Source organism: Mytilus edulis, chromosome 4 (assembly GCF_963676685.1).
Source record: "Mytilus edulis chromosome 4, xbMytEdul2.2, whole genome shotgun sequence".
In the NCBI taxonomy this organism is placed as follows: Eukaryota; Metazoa; Mollusca; class Bivalvia; order Mytilida; family Mytilidae; genus Mytilus; species Mytilus edulis.
In genome coordinates this window covers 81,324,113-81,337,042 of record NC_092347.1, presented here as the reverse complement: position 1 = coordinate 81,337,042, position 12,930 = coordinate 81,324,113, and the positions used below count along the sequence as shown (strand labels likewise).

At 29.8% G+C, this 12,930-nt stretch overlaps 1 protein-coding gene across 6 annotated transcripts in view; it reads right to left on the bottom strand.

The window, feature by feature from the left end:
• Positions 1–12,930, bottom strand: part of LOC139520698 (kinase non-catalytic C-lobe domain-containing protein 1-like) — a 75,571-nt gene that overhangs the window by 27,681 nt on the left and 34,960 nt on the right. For 3 of the 6 annotated variants that reach the window (XM_071313572.1, XM_071313571.1, XM_071313574.1), the window contains 3 exons: positions 11,475–11,495; positions 3,624–3,679; positions 481–1,245 (listed from right to left, as the gene is read on the bottom strand). In XM_071313572.1, coding sequence (XP_071169673.1) covers positions 481–1,245; positions 3,624–3,679; positions 11,475–11,495 — 842 coding nt within the window. The remainder of the gene's footprint in view (positions 1–480; positions 1,246–3,623; positions 3,680–11,474; positions 11,496–12,930) is intronic. The other 3 variants (XM_071313573.1, XM_071313576.1, XM_071313575.1) reach the window with 1 other exon arrangement.

The window sequence follows — 12,930 nt, the reverse complement described above, 5'->3', positions numbered from 1 at the left end:
GACCACTTGCAATAAAAATTATCAGACAACTGACCATTGCCAATTTTCAGTAACAGTATTATTTGTTTTATTAACTCCTTGAATTATTCAATAAATACATAGTCCTGGAATTATTCAATAAATACATAGTCCTGGAATCTTTATCATGTTTACTCAAATTATGTTCATATATAAACATGCTAAGTAAAAAATTTCAGACATCATTCTACAATTTGGCAATAGTAGCTACATATATGTATTAAATTAAATATACTAAATCTATATTCAAGATCTTAATTACAAGAGCAGTTACAGTTCATGAAATTTGTTTCAGCAAGGAAGTAGAAAACTAGGGCTCAAATTTAAATAAAAACATTTTTCTTCTGAACTTGTGCTTTTTCCCCTTAATTTGTGTCTTTTTTTGGGAGGGGGAAAAAACTACCAAATACCAGCACATAAAATATTTCAATAAAAGCATTAAATATAAGCATAATCTCTTACCTGACGTTTCTTTGACCTATTAGTCTTTTCTGATTTATTAGAATCTGACTTTTCTTTGTTAGTTTGAACAGAATCAGAATGTTTCCGTTTTTGAGGCACAGGTTTAAATTTGGACATATTTTCATTATTATTATCATTATTATTTGATAAATCCATATCAATCACTCCTGAATCATTATCCAACTGTTTTTTAAGGTCTGGCTTTCTTGGAATTGGTGGTTTAAATCCAATATTGTCATTCTCATTTTCACCACTTAAAGTTCTATTTTTATTTTTCCTGTTATGAGGAGATGACTGTTTTAAGTTTCCAGTTGCCGTTGGTATCCCTGTGTAATTTCCACGAAGTGCCATGTCTTCTTCTGCATTAGCAGACGACACTATGTCAGGTGACACTGCAGGTGTAGAATGCTGCTGTGGATCAGTTATGTTTAACGCTGATGAATCGGGTAACAATTTTGACTGGCTTTGTAAATAGTTTGCTAAACCTGCAGTTACATCTGCTAAACTTGACGAATGTCCATCAGGTGCTGGAGAAAAATGTGCCGTAAATGAACCAATCTTACAACAAATATCTGCTGATGATTTTCCAACAAGTTCCTCTTCACATTGATTTATAAGAGATTCTAAATCAGGTCGGTCACTTGGTTTCTCTGATGTCATGTAACCAAATAATTGTCTTAGTTCTGCAGTGATTTCTGGACGACCTGGTTCCCCATTATATTCTGCTGCATACAGTAGTGTCATCCCAAGAGAAAACAGGTGAGACTGAAAATGGAAAATTTATGCTTAAATTTTTATAATTGTTTTTCAAATTCATCAACTACAAGTAATCAACATAATCCAGCAACCAATGGAATTCAAACAATATTTCAGAATCCCAACTCTATGGAAGGCTTTTCTTTTCAAAAATTCAAAACACAAAAAAAATGACATATTTCTTATATATACCTTATAATACTGACTGTAGAAAGTCTGAAATAAAAATTTCAACAGGGAAAATAATTGGACATACTAACCTATTGTTGAAAAATACTTTAATTACTTACTTTGAAAAAGTAAAGACAGCAAAGCAATAATGTCTTCATTCAAACTTTAAAATGAAGCAAAACAAATTGAAAATTGTCTGTAATTAAAACAAAATAAAGCTGAAATGAAATTTTTACAAAAACTATTCCTCCATGGTACACGAAATTTATTTCAATTGTGAAATATAATACTGATTTACAGGCTTTTGTTTGGTTGACAAGTTTTATTAAAAAAAAAAGCATTTGTTTTCATAAATGATATCTTAAATAATCATATTTAAAGAACTTTTGAAAAATATGAAATCAGTAATCCCTTGGTTGGTTGTTCTTCTAAAAAAAGATACAAAACTGTAGGTTCAAGAATATGGATCTAGCATCATTAGATTGGTTTAATACACCTTCAGTCTTTAAAAATACTCCAATCCAATTTTCTATTCACTTTAATCATGAAAGCATTCTCAAAATAGAACGATTACAATTATATAATGTTATCTTGTCAAGTCAATACTTCTGAGATGCATGTGACTTCCAACAATAAAAAAATATTATAAAACTTTTATTCTTTATTCACTTGTAAAACAATATATTAAACACACTATTGATCTATTAGTAAAAAATACATAAAGAAAAGACTAAATTGCTTTTGATTTCATTGAAAACATTTCCGATAAGTCATGTGTTATGTGGACTGATTTTTATGCTGATTGTTTCAAAAATATTGAATTCATGGCTAAATGACAATTATCTGAAAACAATAGAATTGAAAAGGGTTTTACTATCTGGTTTAAAAAAGGGTGTGCCCATACCTTTTATCTGTTATTTAAAAAAATATTTGTGCTTTAATTGTTTAGTTTCTGAATTCATGTTGAGGCTTCTTTTTCAACATTCACTTAAGTATTTAAGAATTAAACTTCAAATGAAACTTATTCTGATTCAAACACCATTCGTATGAATATATAAGTTTTTATACATAAATCATTTGGAAAAGGGAATAAATGTATAATTATTCCATCTCTCATTGGAGAGAATTTATTATATTCTACAATCAGGTCTCGCATAACAGCGGCATAGCTGCCGTTAGGTACTTTAGGTACACAATCACGTCTGGTCAGAATGGGGACATTAAATCCGATGGTTGTAGAGAGAATGCAACTCTTTGAGGAGTTCGTAGTTGGTCTACTGAAAGGCAAAATTTCGGCTCCTATCCAATAATCCCTCATTTTCCAATGCATGGCATTTTTTTATTTCCAGACCTTCGTCCTGGACAACACCTATTACAGGTCCTAGCTCCAAGTTGTATTTATTGTAAATTTGTTTTTTTGTCATGAACTTGCATAGATATTTGACACTGGATATTTAAAAATCAACCAATTAACTGGCTTCCGGTAATTTTGAGTACTCTCAGATCTGCGTGTAATGGCCAGCCCACAATTATTCAAATTCCTTAGCAGGTAGGGATTTTACAGTAGAGGGTATAAAGAAATATGAATTTCTTGAATTCTGTTAGGCATCAACTTTGTGTGTATGTGTTTGTGTGGCTAGGGTGAAGGTTTAAGATTCAAAAGATTGATGGTTGATGTTTAGCCAAAAGGATAGTTTTATTATATATACCGTATAGTGATATCAGTGTTTACGTGCCTATTTTTTTAATGAAGAATCGTCAATATGTACTATTAATTAAGTTAAACGTATATATCAATCAGAACGGAATTAGATGTGATAATACCAAACAGGGTGTACTGCTTAATTAAAGGGGTAATCCATAGGCTGATGTACGCTGGGCAATGCATATTGTAAATTTTTTTTTTTATATTTCAAATTGTACTGCGTTATTTAATTCCCCAGGCTGATGTTATGGTACATAATTCATAATTCTTCGAACTTTTCATCTTGTATATTATAATTATCATGATTAAATAACTAGTAAATTTGATATTTTTGCACATTAAATTTTGCAGCTAAAACGCTGAAAACTGTTTTGTCGGGGGGCTTCGCCCACCTGAACCCCTGGCAGAGGCCCTGGACCTGCTGGGGGCCATGAGTGGCCCCCAGACCCCCTGCCGATTGGTGCCTACAGTTGACTGAATACCTAGCTAGGCCCCTGCATAATTTCCTTACCTTGTAAGACTGTTCGTTGTGTTCATATTCTGGAGGTATGTACAACTGCTCTGGTTCTGTAAATATAAACATGTAAATACATCAGTTATACCCAACAGACTATTTGTGGTTAAGTTATATGTGACAGAAAAGGGCCTTTTTTTCCCCCAATACATAGTTTCTCTGTCCAATTCATCATTAGAAAATTAGCAATCTATTTGTGTATGCAAAACACCATTGCTTTTCTATCTTCAGTACAGTATCTCATTTATGGAACACAAAGCCTTTAAACCAAGCAATGAAATATAATTTAATGCTGAGGAAAAAAAACCTTCCTAATTTATTTTTTATGAATATCCTTAACATCATATGTTAGCAATCCCTGGGGGAAAAAAAAACACTTATTTTTTTCCCCATAACATTTATATTCAACGAGTTAACAGCTTCTGGAAATATGAACATATTAAACAATTAATTTAAATCAAATAACTGGTCTCAAAACCTTTTAATAAATATGTAAATTAGTTGTAATAAATTTCATATCGATAAAACTACTTTTTATTGAGGAAGTCAACACAAGTAGAATTTGACTTTATTATATACGAATTCTTTGAGAGAGAGAAAAAAGTAATCAATTACAAATTTAAAATTATTAAAATTGCCATTATTTTTAAGTCAATTTAATAACATATATTTTACTCCCAATTAAAGTCTAGCATTAGTAATCCAATCACGTAATTGATTTTAAATGTTAAATTTATGAAACAAGAATGTGGATTCATATCGATAAATATAATAATATTATATCCTATATTTTCACACCTTCTTTTCTTTACCTTGAGTCAGAAAAAATTAAATATAAAAGAACAGAGTTCCAATGTCCCCCACGTTGCGCTTATTTAATATTTCCAAGGGACATAACCCTTTTAAAAAAAGTTGATGGTCCACCAATATAACTTGTCCAATATATAGCTGGTATTAAATTTTATAAAAATCTAGCAAGATTTGTACCTTTGAGAGAGCTAACAAGACTGGAAGGACAGTACTCGATATTTCCATGTCCCCCGCAACTCTTAAAGCTGGGACATAAAAATGTATTATATAATAGGGGAAGACCATGTAAAATAGAAGAGTACTTCATCTTCAAAGTTGAAGAATCTTTTAAATATTTAACCATAGTTTACAGGGCTGGTAGCCAGGACTCCTCAATGGGGTGCAATTTTATTAGTAAAAAGGGGGGGCACTAAACCTGGCAGTTCTTGTGATTAGAGTACATTAAAATAAGCCAATAAGGAAATCAGGAGTTAACAGCAATAAAAAGGGAATGTGATCGAACCCCCCTGCACCACATTGGCTTCAATTTGGGACCTATGCAAAACAACAAAATAAAGATGGCCTCTGCTCTCTAAATAACATTATGGATAGCCATATATAAAATATGTTAGTGAAATAAATAAATTGTGAACTCTTCATACAATCATTTATGATCTTTTTTTCTGTTGCAGGAAAATATTTCAATGAAATCTATTAATTTTTTTCTAATATGCGGCATAATTATCAAGTTCTAAGCTAAATTCTAATGTGATATATAATAAATACCTTTTTTGTACCATTATAAGTCTTCCTTTATGAATATTGGTACAAAGGGATATTTTATTTAGGTTAAAAGCTGATCAAATAAATCAAGAAAATTCATTTGTCATTCCAATTACTATACTTTTATTGCGAACCCTATCTTAGTTTTCCATAGATTCACCTGCAAGTTACCTGTCGATTTAAACTTTTGGCAGTTCTATTGTCCCATCGAACAAATACAACAGGTATTGTTCTCTGTGTAGTTTATTCACTGGGACCTTTAAATTTCTTCTAGGAGAAATATATCACTCATTGATTAATTTACCTGACCAAAAAATTATCTTCTTTTTTATTGAAATACTTCTAATAACTCACATAAACTGTATGCAATATTGTATTTATTCAATATTATTAATATATTTTCAATCTGTTCAATATAAAATCTGGTTTAATATTAAAAAGTTTATTTCAGACACATTTTTTAGTATTTTCCAATGAATTTACATGTTTTTGTTGTTGTTCATTTATAGACTTATGTTTATGAAGACCTTAATTTAAAAATAATAATATTCAAATTTTTATTTATCAAACACACAAAAATATTGAATATTTGATCAGAAATCAACTTTTAATTTTTGAATCAGTATTACAAATGTAATATTGAACACATTAAAAACGAGTTACTCCAGGTATCGAATAAATACAACACCACATGCAGTTTTGTGAGTCCTTACTTAGTATTGGTATAATTATTTTGTCTTCATTGACAGTTCAATTTTTTGTTCAGGTAAATTAATCAATGAGTGATATATTTCTCTTGGAAGAAATTTAAAGGTCCCATCAAATAAACTAAACAGAGAACAATACCTGTTGTATTTGTTAGATGGGACAATAGAACTGCCAAAAGTTTAAATGGACAGGTAACTTGCAGGTGAATCTATGGAAAACTAAGATAGGGTTCGCAATAACAAGGCTTTGTTAATCGAAACATGTTGTTCAAGAATAAGCATACAATAGATTTTATGAATTTAAAATTTCAAAGACTACTTACAATAATTTGTCATGTTTTTTATTAGTATGATTAACTGTAATGATATTTATGTAACAGGCCTGTTCCAAGTTTTTCAAGTTCGGCCATTTCAATGGGGACTATGCAAATGTTTTTAAACTTTATTAAAACATTGACTTTTGTAACAAATTCCTACCTTTAAAACTCTTAATATATCCCAATTAAAATTTCTCTCATGGTAGAATTTTTATTCCACGTATATCCTTGTTTTGACAATAGATCCATACACCTTATAAAAACAATTCCGTGTGACAATAGACCACAACGTCACATTCTATATCATAAGGTATCTATTACTCTCTCCTTTGGCAGATTTCCGCAGACTTATTCAAAGAAGAAAGGTCAATGCATAAAACAGTAACAAATCTAATGTCCTACCATATGACCTATGTAAATTGTTAAAAGGATACTGTAACATTTGATTTTTTCATAAATAATTTTTTAAATGTGGCTTGAAGTAGTTTTGGTCGTAAATATTCTTATAATAGATCATATAAGTATGAATTTATTTAATTAATCAAAATTACTCAGATTAGTTTAACTGAAAAACTACGGTACCTACATCAAATGGAACGATCTTATATTAAATAATATAAAACATAATCATCAGTTATAAAAGATTTGAACTATGATTTTTACCATATAAACCAGTATATCTGATTTCACATTGAATTCTTTCGACGAGTCACAATAAATTAAAGGTTTGACAAATAGTAATAACGGAACCTAGCAGTGAACAACAATAGCTATAAATCTTAAACTGTATATCAATCTTATTAAATAAACAATCAGCAAATATAATAATAAAGAGGTTTTATAAATAATTAATTTTCCGAATAGTTAAATGCTTGCAATAAAATACAAAAGTTACCTATACATGTATTAATTTTATTATAGCATACTATCAATGAACCCAGGAGAGATTTTTCTCTTTGTTTTCATGAATGCTTTACTATTTAAGAAGCTGCAGTTGTTTCAATGAAATTTGACTATTTTGAAATAATATGCAAAATAATATGCAAACTTTGCATAAAATTTTGCTTTTCTAATCTAATTTTTCTCCCATTATTGCAAACTTAAAAGACAACAAGAAAGTTTACCATGAAAATAGAAAAAAAATCCCTATAAAATTTCAACACCAAATATTTTACAAAATCAATTTCTGCTCCTTACCTTAACCTTGCAATTATCCCAAAAAAAATTAGTATAAATTTTGGTGACAAAGTTTTCACAGAGATTTCGTTAATCTTTATTGACCCAGGAGTTTAACTAGAAGATAAATAAATATTTTGAAAATAACGTCACTTATTATTTTATCAAGAGCTCTCATAATGTATCGATCTTTAATAATAAGAAGAAAAGATCATATCATTTGAGAGTGTATCATACAAAGACACCTGAACTCTTTCCTTGGTTGTAACGTTATGTGGTGTTTACAAAGATTACTGCTGAAAAGATAACCCTTATTGAAATAAACACCAAAGGCTTGATTAATTCCCTTACATTCTACCCTTATCAAAACCATGACAAACTCTATGGGTTCTGAATGATTTGAAGAAATATGTCAATCAATCAAACCTAAAATTTAGTATTATTCATGTACATAATTATGTGTTTTGTTTTGTTCAACGTATGGTTCAAACCTGCCATATGTTCATATGCATGTCCAGAGCTAGGAGCCTCAACAGTATTTATCCACACCCGTAGCCAGGGGGAAAGGGGGAAAAGGGGTAAAAGGGGGAGTATAGGGGTTTGTATGAAACCCCCTTAAAAACAAATTTGCATGAAAGTCAACGTTCTATTTGAATTATAACTGTTAAAGTTGAGTATGATTGTATTGAACCCCATGTGGAAATTCCTGGCTACGAGCCTGTTGTCTTTTTATCTTATATTGTTTTTTGTCACTGGAAGAATTTTGTGTTGATGACCATTTTTTGATACTAGTCTGTTAAAATCAATCAAATCTAACTTAGCATTGAGGGGAGACAACATTATCATAGTTGAAGATTATTTGTTGACCTCTAGCTTTTTTTGGGGTGTTATTGAGTAGCTTTGTAAATAGATGGTCTGAGACCACAATTATTTCGTAGTGCATTTCTTTTAGAACGTAAATGAAAATTTAAAAAATCCCACCTACGCTTTCTCAAAGAATCTTTTACAGTGTGTTGTACTACTTTTGGGACAAATTATATCAAAATCATAGAAAACTTCATTGGCTCTAACTCAAAATATGGACAATTTTATGTTTAGGGCGTCTTGAAATCTTTTGACAGCTTCCGAAGTGCTAATTTTTAACCTTTTTCAGCTGGACCAAATCACAACTTTCCTTTAAAATTCTGGACCCAAATGTTTTTTACAGTGTAATTTCATCACCCCCACCCCCCTCCCCTACTTGCAATTTGAGGCATTAAACATGGAGAAATAAATTTGGAAGGGGTATAAAAATTAATGTCAACACTATATTTGTGAACTACGAAAATCAAGGGACGACAATTGTGGTCTCGGACCAGATGCATACACATTTCCTTTAATTCATATTTTTAAATCATGATAATCTAACTGGAATGGAGAATTTAAACTTCAAGATTCACATGAAGTCTACAGAAGATTATATTGATATTTTAGCTTTTGAGTATATCAACATTCCATGACTTCATAAACAGCTGAGTCATGTTCATTTGTTATAGGGGCATGCTATGATTGTCCTGTGTCATTTCAAAACATGTTATTGTATGAAATATGAAAAATATAGGACCAAACAGCTTAAAGAAACTAAGTTAAAATACAAGTAAAACGTGTCTGAGGTCACCAATACCCTTGCTCAAGTTTTGAAATGGAACAGACTGACAGATTGAAGACAGAAGGATGGAAAGACAGACAGTCTAGGGTCACACTTAATGCCCCCCTCCCCTACATCAGTGGCATAAAAAAATTGAACTATCAAATAGAAAATCTCGGCTCACTAAACTGTGTATAAATTCAGTAAGATTCTTAAGTTGTCATATGATATGTATGATATTAGAAAATTGTTTAAGATATTTCCTTTATCATTCAGGGTGAATGAAGTTAATTAACATACAGTGACCTATAGTTGTTTACATAATCTATGTAAAAAAAGTCTGATCTGTATCATCTTTTACATAATTTTTGCAATGCAAGCATCTGGATAAAAAGACCCCCTTGATTTTTCAATGTATTTGTAATGAATTATTTCAGTTATAGTTATATCCATAATAAACATAACATGTTCTATAGTGTATATAAAACCCATTGAACCTAAGTTATTCAACAGTTTAACAATGCATCGATTATTTTCTTAACAAATCAAAGATTAAAATGTACATATATACAACTTGCTATGTTAAGGTCATTTCTGTACCTATTGTATTTCAGTGCACTTCATTCTTTAACAAAATGTTCTCAAAAATCCTTATGATTTGTTCTGTCATTCAAACAGATTCAAAGAAAGATAACTGTTTTACACCTATATACTTAGAATTTATTTATCAAAAGGATAAAATATTTACAATTATATTTAATTCTTTTGTAAAGGTAAATGTCCTAAAATAAATTCTGTTTTATTTACTTGCATTAGAGAATGACATGTCTTAAGTAATATGTTTTTGATTGCTGTCATCTAAGAGCAACATTTTTGCAAAAATATGAAAATGTTGAATGATTTCCAATGAGACAACCTATATATGAGCTTATAAAAGGCTGATTGAATTGATGAATCGGATGTTTTGATAGAAACCACAATAACAATTGGTTGTTCTGGGTGTATTAAGAGATTCCTGTCCAAAAGAAGAAGACGTCAATAAATTGATTTAAATACAAATTGAATCGAGTTGATCTGATTATATCTTATAAACAATTTGAAATTCTGTACTACATGTATCTACCTTCCCAATAATCTTGATTACATACATAAAATTATTCATAGCTTTAATTAGTGTAAGTCATTCTCCCTGAAGCTTCCATCACCAGTCCAGCATTATTCGTTATTAAGATGAATATAACTGATACATGGTCCCAATTTACCGCTGAACGAAATAACAAGTGCTCCAAGCATAAAAACACAACATGTTTTATATGTATACAGTATAAACATGCAATTACAAGATAAGGAGATTTCACTAATAGATTTATCACTTAGCTAGCTTTAAAAATATAGTATCATGCATAAATTGAGGAGAACATTTCAGAAATTGATGGAAATAAAAAATAAAAAAACAATATATTTTTTTCCATTTTACTACTTTTTCCTATTGTACAGCATCTTAAAACTGCAGTGTCTGAAAAATGCCTTATACCAACTTTAATCAATTAAAATAATTTACTGAAGTAAAATTAACAACTATACTCAGTAATTCACTCCTGTAGAGTTAGGAACTTTGACAATGACAACTTATAAAACAAAGGAATAATGTGTACATAAAGGTAACAAATCTTAAATTAAAGAGTTATCTCCCTGTATTGGAAAACATTTTATTAGGTTGTTTCAATCATACACTTTCATCCACATGCTATTTCAAGTGGTACAACAACCATGCATCCATTTGTTATTAATAGTTAAAATTTTCAATTTGATTATGAATAAACAATACAAATGTTATTGCTGTTCTATTTAAATGCTGCAAACAACTGTAAATTCTACCATTTAATAAATCCATCTAGCTTTAATGAGGCTTTTTCTTTAAAAGTAAATGTTACACATTGGTATAAAATCTACTTTTGATAAAATATCTGGAATACTATTATTATAAGTAAGTATATTAGATTATCTAAGATTTATCTAGTTTCATTAATTCTACAGATGTGAATTTTTTAAGTTAAAGCTAATTGGTTTCCATAATAATTTGATGCCGAGACAGACAAGGAAAGGATTTTCTACAAAGGAAATGACTCACTGTTAGACTCTACCTTGTCTAAGAAAACAAAATAAAACTTAAAAAGTGCAAAAATAGAATTCAAAATTACCATAATTATCTAGGCAAGTTTTAGCAAAGAATAAATAAATAAAAGCAACTCATCTTGCAGTGTCTTAAAAATTTAAAGAATCAAATATCTAACTTTGAAAGATATTTCCAATGTCTAAATAGAGAAGGGTTTTCATGTGTCAAAACTTAATAGGTTTTTGTGTCTACACATGAAAGTTGTGTTTCTACACATGCATCACACATTCATACATGTACATTATTACAGCAAACTTTATAATGGAAACTTACGATCTTCATATGGTTCCCATCCTGTCAATTTCCAAAAAGAAATCATTTGTATTATTTCAAAACCTTAATTAATAAAAACATTAAGATAACTTTTCCCCTAAATCTTTGCTACATCACACTTTTTATGCTGTTGCAGTCCCCTGTTTATTTTCACAAATGTCTTGTTTAATCTTACGATTTACTGCCCTTCTTATATTTTGTCAAGTTTTTTCATGGCCAATAGTGATACAACTCAAGTTTGTATCTGTAGACAATCTTAATAAAAGTTTTGAATCTAATTTCCACCCTCCCCGTTTTAAGTTATCAATAACAAGAACCTTGTCTATGCATATAAAGTAAGGAGATGTGGTATTGAGTCAACTCCTCAAACAAAGTCAAAATGACATGGATTAAAGTAACTATTGTCACTATGGTCTTCAACAATGAGCAAAACTCATACTGTAAACCCAGGTAGTCTGCTATAAAAACTAAAAATTCAGACATGACAAAATGTTTAACAATTCCAACAAAAAAATCAACAGCCTGATTAACAACCAAATTACTAATAAACTCAAAAACAAATAAGACAGTCAGCAACCAAAAACTGAACCAGTTTGTTTTATATTTATCTTAAAAACAATATTTACAATGTTGGAAGTCACTATAATATGACAACTGAAATGTATAGACCTTTACAATAATATCCCAGTGGAAGATGTTTTTAATGATCTAAATGATAAATAGTAAAGCACAAATTAAACCATTTGGGACAGTTAGAGCTTTAATTAATGAAGGACAAATTTGTATGTATACTTTATGGCTGGCCAAAAACTGTTTGACTGAAGTATTTTTTGCTTCTTGTATTTCAAATTAGTTATATATAGGAATTTTATTAAAATGTTTTTGGTGTAATAAGTATTTTTCACAACCAAACCTTAGTCCACTCCCCCCAATCATACATTGCCTTTATTTACCAGTCATATTCAAACCATGGTCCAATCCTTCAAAACGAATGATTTAAACTTTAATAACGAGTCATTAAAGCACCTTTTAAACTTTGTAAAAAGACTTTTTGATTATAAAATTTACAATTTCAAAAGGCATATCCTAATAGTATTCAATAAATGCTGATCAATTGCTTCGGTGTTGAATGTGTCTCCTTTTATAACTTTTCAAATTAGTTTGAGCTACAAATATTTGATAAAGATCATTTGTACTCAAAGCATAAACTAAGTAAAGGAAAATAAGCTTCTCAGTTAAGTTTAAATATGGACGTAAAGGCATTTAAAATAACAGGTCATATATAGATACAAATTAAAAACAATTCATTGACCCACTTTACATCTTCTAAAAACTTTGATACACATTTTCTGGCAGAAAGAAAAATAAAGTTTCAATGCAGAATTCAAGAACCTATTGACAAACAGTCAGTGAAGCAATTTGATCCCCAAAAAGAAGAAAAACAAAGAAGCTTCTA